At 45.4% G+C, this 8,015-nt stretch overlaps 1 protein-coding gene across 1 annotated transcript in view; it reads left to right on the top strand.

The window, feature by feature from the left end:
• The first annotated feature begins 215 nt into the window (after window positions 1–215).
• LOC130124250 (unconventional myosin-VIIb-like) overlaps window positions 216–8,015 on the top strand; it is a 32,445-nt gene continuing 24,645 nt past the window's right edge. Inside the window, exons 1-15 of the mRNA XM_056293705.1 lie at window positions 216–265; window positions 616–717; window positions 999–1,151; window positions 1,793–1,861; window positions 2,061–2,176; window positions 2,586–2,707; window positions 2,791–2,933; window positions 3,489–3,602; window positions 4,390–4,543; window positions 4,991–5,070; window positions 5,327–5,446; window positions 6,162–6,307; window positions 6,410–6,620; window positions 7,327–7,462; window positions 7,615–7,781. Of these exons, the coding sequence (XP_056149680.1) occupies window positions 254–265; window positions 616–717; window positions 999–1,151; window positions 1,793–1,861; window positions 2,061–2,176; window positions 2,586–2,707; window positions 2,791–2,933; window positions 3,489–3,602; window positions 4,390–4,543; window positions 4,991–5,070; window positions 5,327–5,446; window positions 6,162–6,307; window positions 6,410–6,620; window positions 7,327–7,462; window positions 7,615–7,781 (1,845 nt within the window). The 5' untranslated portion in view covers window positions 216–253. The remainder of the gene's footprint in view (window positions 266–615; window positions 718–998; window positions 1,152–1,792; window positions 1,862–2,060; window positions 2,177–2,585; window positions 2,708–2,790; window positions 2,934–3,488; window positions 3,603–4,389; window positions 4,544–4,990; window positions 5,071–5,326; window positions 5,447–6,161; window positions 6,308–6,409; window positions 6,621–7,326; window positions 7,463–7,614; window positions 7,782–8,015) is intronic.

Raw genomic sequence — 8,015 nt, 5'->3', positions numbered from 1 at the left:
TGTCAAGGACACGTTGGCATACAAATAATCTGTGTTGTATGCCAAGCCTGTCGACAGCACGGCTTTAAAAAGTTTTTTTTGTTGTTGAAAAAACAGCAGTACTAGTATTATCTGAGGACCGGATTGAAAGCCACTGCTGTTGATGTCATTCACAGTAATGGCATCTTTCTTGTGGTATTCTTCTTTGGCACACAGGGCAAGTCAACAAGTGGATCAGCTCTTTTCACTGAGTAGCAAGGCTTGCAGCGGGGCGATGCTGAGAAGAGTAAGGCTGGAAACATCCTCTCTGTTGCAGGCTTTCTGTACAGATCTCAAGCACACTTAATTGTACAACTACGGTAGGCTCTAGGGACTTTCTCAAGGAGGAAACTACTCAGCAGGAAGCTCCACAATTCCTTTTGCTTTGCTTCTTGTATGTGACCTCAGTCCAACTACAGGATCGTTCACTCAAGAAAGGACCGTAAGCTTAGAAAATAAGTGAAATCCCGTGGTAAATTTGGCACGATCGGGGTAGATAAAAAGTTGGCTCTGTATATAAAAACACATTGTAGCTTCATAAAAATAGTGTCAACCCAAAAGAGCGTTTTTATGACCCATGATTCTCTATCTTCTCAGGGTGAGCGGGTGTGGGTGAACTCCGATATTGGTGTTCCCATAGGTGCTTTGGTGAAAGTGACGGACACAGGTCAACGGCTGCTGGTGGACGATGAGGGAAAGGTAAATATCCGGCTCTGACTGTCACACAAACACCGTAGGGCGGTTTTCAGAGCTCTGTGTGCATCACTATGTGTCTGAGCTGACTTTCCAATGGCTGTCAGAGATGTGAAACTGTGTTTTGATTTTATGTATTATGTTCCTTTACATCATGGGCCCTTAAACATTTTCAACTTGGCACCATGAGGGCAATTATTTTGATTAAACTAAAGTTTTAGGTGAAACGTTCCTTCCCATATTGTTTTGTTTTTATTGCACTTATACTTCTTCATTCATTATCTCAGGAATGCACGCTATCCCGAGAACTGGAAGCCTCACTCAGGGTCATGCACCCTACATCAGTGGAGGGGGTGGATGACATGATCCGACTGGGGGACCTGAACGATGCCGGCCTCCTCAGAAACCTGATGATCCGACACAAGCTAGGCATCATCTATGTAAGGTCACCTCATCGGAACACGCCTACATCTATGCCCTTTAGCTGGTCGGTTAAGATCAATGAGTACCATAACCCAATCATATTTATTTTTGTTTTATCCCCCCACCCCCAATTGTACTTCACCAATTACCCCGCTCTTCCGAGCCGTCCTGGTTGCTGCTCCACCCCCTCTGCCAATCCAGGGAGGGCTGCAGACTACCACATGCCTCCTCCGATACATGTGGAGTCGCCAGCTGCTTCTTTTCGCCTGACAGTGAATGAGGAGTTTCACCAGGAGGATGTAGTGCATGGGAGGATCACACTATTCCCCCCAGTTCCCCCTCCCCCCCGAACAGGCACCCTGACCGACAAGAGGAGGCGCTAGTGCAGCGACAAGGACACATACCCACATCTGGCTCCCCACCCGCAGACATGACCAGTAGTGCCTGTAGGGACGCCCGACCAAGTCAGAGGTAACACAGGGATTCAAACCGGGATCCCTGTGTTGGTAGGCAACGGAATAGACCGCTGCGCTACCCGGATGCCCCCAATCATATATTATTAAGCATAAAAGCAAGGTGGGAGGCCTGTTGTAAACATCTTATTCTAACAATTCCCACTGTTAATTTGACTGCTTCTGTTTTTCTTTGTCTGCTGTAGACCTACACAGGCTCAGTGTTGCTGGCGGTGAACCCGTACCAAGAGCTGCCCATTTATACCAACGACCAGGTAACGCTTTGCCGAGCAGCGCACCCTCATTGACAAACCACATTTCAACTTTTTCTTTTGCTGCCACTGATCACGGAAGTATGAAATTTAGAAATCTATCATCAATCCAGCGCGATGCGATAATCGTGGTGAGCCTTCTGTAGCCCCAGTATGAGCGGAGGCCCAGTTAAGTGCATGCTAGTATTTCCCCATCATTCAGGTGAGGATGTACCAAGGTCGCAAGCTCGGAGAAATGCCTCCACACATCTTTGCCATCGCTGACTCCTGCCACTTCAATATGAGACGCTATCAAAAGGACCAGTGCTGCATTATCAGGTAAGAACAGAGCCACAAAACCAAACGACTACGACACAGTCGCGCCAAGAGCCTCCACGCATTGCTTTAATTCGTTTTGTTAGGTGCTTTTTAATGTAAGCATGTATATGCATGCAGCTTTTCATTGCCCTCTAATCTTTCTCTTTCCTTCGCTCTCTCTTTCTATTTCTGTCACCTTCTTTCCGTCCCTCTTTCTCGACTCTATCCTTCTTTTGCACCGCCGCCTTCTTTCTGTCTCCCTTTAATTTTCTTCAACTCTGTCTCACACTCCTTTACTTTGACTCTCTCTCTCTCTCTCTCTCTCTCTCTCTCTCTCTCTCTCTCTCTCTCTCTCTCTCTCTCTCTCTCTCTCTCTCTCTCTCTCTCTCTCTCTCTCTCCCTTCTCTCTCTCCCTCCCTCCCTCCTCCAGCGGGGAGTCAGGAGCAGGAAAGACAGAGAGCACCAAACTGATTCTGCAGTATCTATCAGCAGTCAGTGGCCAGCACTCTTGGATTGAACAGCAGATCCTGGAGTCCAACCCCATCCTAGAGGGTACTGTAAGAGCTTCAACAGCAGTTTCTTTCCTACGACGGTCGCAACAGATTTCCCCAATGTCCGTATTCTGTCCCATTCAGCTTTTGGAAATGCTAAAACGATTCGCAACGACAACTCCAGTCGCTTTGGGAAATATTTGGAGATATTCTTCAATAAAGACGGAGTCATCGAGGGTGCTTGTGTGGAACAGTACCTACTGGAGAAATCTCGTGTCTGCCATCAGGTAAGACCACTCCATCCAATCAAAACGAGCTCCTGTTATCTTTCCCTGTGGTAAAACTTTCAAGTAAACCAACAAAGGTGTAGCTGACTAAACATATCCCAGGGTTATGGCCGTGAATTGATTTATAGACATGCTGCTATAAGCACTAGGAAACTGAAAAGAGAGAAAGACTTTCATTTCCCTATAAGGGAAAGTGACAACTTATTTCACATGTGATACTGCTCATACATGGTCATGATGACATATGATAAAAAAACAACAGGCCAGCTGAATCCCTCACTCTCCTTTAGAGAGTACTTCCTGGAGAGAGGAGCCAAAGCCAACCTCTCTCCAGGAGGAACGTGACTGCAATCAGCAACCAACCAACACGGTTTATGTAAAAGCCATCTAAGTTTCTTTGATCTGATTTGGCTATAAAAAACGTAACACACCTATAACCTTGTTCATCCCTTGATGGACCACTGATCTCTGCAATACAGTGCCGTCTCTTGTAGCAAATGGTTTAACTTTGCCTGTAAGTGACACTAAATGTGAACTCATTCTCCACTACTCGAGGCCGCGGGGGAGCGAAACTACCATGTGTTTTATTGCATGCTAGTGGGGATGACTGCAGAACAGAAGGAGAGCCTGCACCTGGGGGATGCTACAGAGTACAGATTCCTCACACAGGTATTACAACAGCCAGCCACAGTTAATTTGGAGGACAGATAAGCCACAAAATGCTCCAAGCTGCATCTGTTACCATGCATTTCCATAAGGAAACTGAAGACAGTATGATTAAATTAACCCCAATTATGGAAATTTTTCTCCAGCTGCAGCCTTGTAAATGGCTCCAATTTGGCTGTCATTAGATGTGTGATAAACCAGTTGTGTCAGCACGTATTAAAGTGACAAGGAAAAATAAATGTGCTTAGCAGTTTCCCACATATACCATAGCATGCAATATATATATATATATATAGAGAGAGAGAGAGAGAGAGAGAGAGAGAGAGAGAGAGAGAGAGAGAGAGAGAGAGAGAGAGAGAGAGAGAGAGAGAGAGAGAGAGAGAGAGAGAGAGAGAGAGAGAGAGAGAGAGAGAGAGAGAGAGAGAGAGAGAGAGAGGCCCTGTGTGATAGGCTGGCAGCCTGTCCAGGGTGTCTCCCCGCCTGCCGCCCAATGACTGCTGGGATAGGCTCCAGCATCCCCACGACCCGGAGAGCAGGATAAGCGGTTTGGAAAATTGATAGATATATATCCTTCTTCTTCTCCCAGCTCAACATGTTGAGCTGTCAACATGTTGACAGCTGATGATTGCTTATGGCATGAAACAGGCTTGTACTGTCCATTAAAGAATTTACTTGAATCGCTGGATTATTTTGCTCCTTATTTGTTGAGCCACTTTCCCTACCGTTGAGTGTTTTATTAAACGAAGTTTTATATATATATTACATAACTCTGCTTTCTCATGGTTGGTAGGGTGACTGTATAGTTTGTGAGGGCCGCAGTGATGCTAAAGACTTTGACCGCATCCGTTCGGCTCTGAGGATCCTGACTTTCACAGAGACCCAAAGCCAAGAGATCTTCAAGCTGCTAGCCGCCATATTACACATGGGGAATGTCGATTTCACAGGTTAGCCTCTCTATTAATGGTAGTTCTTAGATATGTGGTGCAATGTAAAACAAGCTCTATTGGCGTTTTCACACTGGCCAAGAAAACCCGCTAACATCCGCCTTTTTACGTTGACCAAAGGCGGACATTAATGGGTTTTTTGGCCAGTGTGAAAGGGGTATAAGTGTGAATAATCCGATGATCCATTAAATCCATATATTGCAGGATTTAACTTTTGTAAAGTTGTTTCACATCTCCAAGTTTTAATTTTGTAAATGGAAATTAGTAAAGTAAATCATCATCATTTTTTTGTCTCAAAGTCATCTTTAATGCCTTCACTAATTTGGCTTACAAAGCAAATATTTGCTTTTTTTGTTGTGCCTGACTGTCAGCCTATTTTACTTCCTTGAGGGACGTTATTTACATCTTAAATGTGAGCCGAATTATGTTATTTGTGTTTCTAACCAGCCTCAACCAACATCAATAACATGGACAGCAGCAGTGTCAGCAAATCAGAGCACTTTAACCTGGCAGTCGCCCACCTGGAGGTGTGTGTGTGTGTGTTTCCTTTCTCTCTACATGGACTACAATGGCCCTGTATTTCATGTCAATGCTCAAAACCATGCGGAGTGTTTCCCATGTGGCAGCTTAAGAAGATTCCCCTAAGTACAATGATGTGCTGTTGCATCGCCATGTGAATAAGTTCATAAATAATACACATAATCCTGACGCAGTCCCCGTGTGTGTGTGTGTGTGTGTGTGTGTGTGTGTGTGTGTGTGTGTGTGTGTGTGTGCGCTCTGCAGGTACAGAGTGCAGCCCTGGCTGACAGTCTAACCTGTCGTTCCTTCCTGGCGAACAGAGAGAGTGTCACTAAACCCCTCAGCTCTGAACAGGCCTCCGACTGTAGAGACGCCTTCGTCAAGGTAGTGACGCTCAGTTTATAAAAAATCTCTCCGAAATTGTCTGATCTCTGCAGTATCTGTGATACTGAGCGCGATATCATGAGCCTGAAGATGGAGAAGAAATGGGATCTAGGATAAAAAAGCAAAGCAACATCAAAATATGCTTTACTTTATTTGGAAGTGTCCACCTGCATCCATATTACAGCATGTCCTTTTTTATATAATGTCATTTGGTGGGACAGAATTCATTTTGAGTACTTTACATTAAAAAAAAAGGTATTGTGGTGGAGGTGTCTGAGTAGCGTGGCGGTCTATTCCATTGCCTACCAACATGGGGATCATCGGTTTGAATCTCCGTGTTACCTCCGGCTTGGTCAGGCGTCCCTACAGACACAATTGGCCGTGTCTGCGGGTGTGAAGCTGGTTGTGGGTGTGTGTCCTGGTCACTGCACTAGCGCCTCCTCTGGTCGGTCCGTGGGCCTGTTTGGGGGCGGGGGGAACTGGGGGGAATAGCGTGATCCTCCTACATGCTACGTCCCCCTGGCGAAACTCCTCACTTTCAGGTGAAAAAAAAGTGGCTGGCGACTTCACGTGTATCGGAGGAGGCATGTGGTAGTCTGCAGCCCTCCCCGGATCGGCAGAGGGGGTGGAGCAGCAACTGGGACAGCTCAGAAGAGTGGGGTAATTGGCCAGATACAATTGAGGAGAAAAAAAAGTATTGTTGCTGATCTTCCAGGCGATCTACAATAAGTTGTTCATATGGATCGTTGGAAGAATCAACAGTGTCATCCAGAAGACGACTAAAAAAACCTCCAGACAACACAACCATCAGTCTATTGGCCTGCTAGACATTTTTGGCTTCGAGAACTTCAAAACAAACAGGTGACAAGAATTCTCAATGCTACCCGATAGCCCTCATATGCTGCATTAACATTAGATATTTCTTTATTAACCAAATGAATGTCGTCCTTACATTTCTTGCAGTTTTGAGCAGCTGTGCATTAACTTTGCCAATGAGCAGCTCCAGCAGTACTTCGTGCATCACATCTTCAAGCAGGAGCAGGAGGAGTACCGGAAAGAGGACATTGAGTGGAACAGCGTCACTTTTGGTGACAACCAACTTACTTTGGACCTGCTTGCTGGAAAACCCTGCAACCTGCTGGCACTGATAGATGAAGAGAGTAATTTTCCAAAGGTAGCGTGCTGCAGTATTGACCCAAATCAAATAGTGCATCAAAAAGTTGGGGTTTTTTTTTGGGGTGTCCAGGTGGTGTGGCGGTCTATTCCGTTGCCTACCAGCACGGGAATCGCTGGTTGGAATCCTCGTGTTACCTCCGGCTTGGTCGGGCGTCCCTACAGACACAATTGGCCATGTCTGCGGGTGGGAAGCTGGACGTGGGTATGTATACTGGTCACTGCACTAGTGCCTCCCCTGGTCGGTTGGGGCACCTGTTCGAGGCGGGGAAGGGGAAATGGGGGGAATAGCGTCATCCTCCTACACACTACTTCTGCCTGGTGAAACTCCTCACTATCAGGTGAAAAGAAGTGGCTGGTGACGCCACATGTATCAGAGGAGGCATGTGGTAGTCTGCAGCCATCCCAGGAGCAGCAGAGGGGGTGGAGCAGTGACCAAGACGACTCAGATGAGTGGGGTAATTGGCTAAGTACAACAGGGGAGGGGGAAAAAAATAATCCAAAAAAAAGAGTGTTTTCTGTTTCAGTCCCGGAACTAAAATCAATGTATGGTGATAATGCACAAATGTTCAGTGCTCATAGTATGTTCAGTATGAATACTAGCAGTGCCTTTGATATTCATTCAGATCCAAGAATTCCATATGATTGGTCAGAAGAGATCTGACTGACCAGGTTACTTTGTTGGTTGCGGTTTCGTTGGGTCACAGGGCACAGATGTCACCATGCTGAACAAGATCAACATGCAACACTGCAAGAACAACCTTTATATTCCCTCAAAGAATGAACACGACAGAGACTTTGGGATCCACCATTTCGTTGGGGTGGTTTACTACGACTCAAACGGTACGCAACCAAACTGAAATAGATGCATCTCTGACAGACAAATTGCATTCAATATATATTAAAAAAAGAAAAATCTTAATGTTCCACCCTGAACTCCTTATAATAAGGCATTTGATGCTCATTAACACTGGGTTTGTTTTTGTTTTTTTAAGGATTCTTGGAGAAGAATAGAGATGCACTCAGCTCTGACATAATCAAGCTGATTAACACATCCACCAATAAACTTCTTCATCAGATGTTTAAAACTGAGCTTTCGACCAACCAAGCGAAGAACCCCGGCAATAGCAAAATTACTATAACGCCCAAGAATTCCATGAAGGTACAGAGGCCTAACCTTGATTTTTGTACAAACTATTTAATGTCAGCATAACCTCTCTCCGTAAGCTGAGCTGTTATAGCAATGGCACAAGATTTCACATCAGACTCTAAATTATGAAATCTTGCGTCTGACAGAGAAGGGAAATAAGAAACTCCATCAGCCCATCTCCTATTATATTGACTATTGAGATTGTTGGGTCTGCGCTGATAGTAATTGTTGTCAATGGTTGTTGCT

The sequence above is a fragment of the Lampris incognitus genome, chromosome 14 (assembly GCF_029633865.1).
Source record: "Lampris incognitus isolate fLamInc1 chromosome 14, fLamInc1.hap2, whole genome shotgun sequence".
In the NCBI taxonomy this organism is placed as follows: Eukaryota; Metazoa; Chordata; class Actinopteri; order Lampriformes; family Lampridae; genus Lampris; species Lampris incognitus.
Note: the sequence above shows the minus strand (reverse complement) of the source record. Positions and strands in the feature narration are given on the sequence as shown.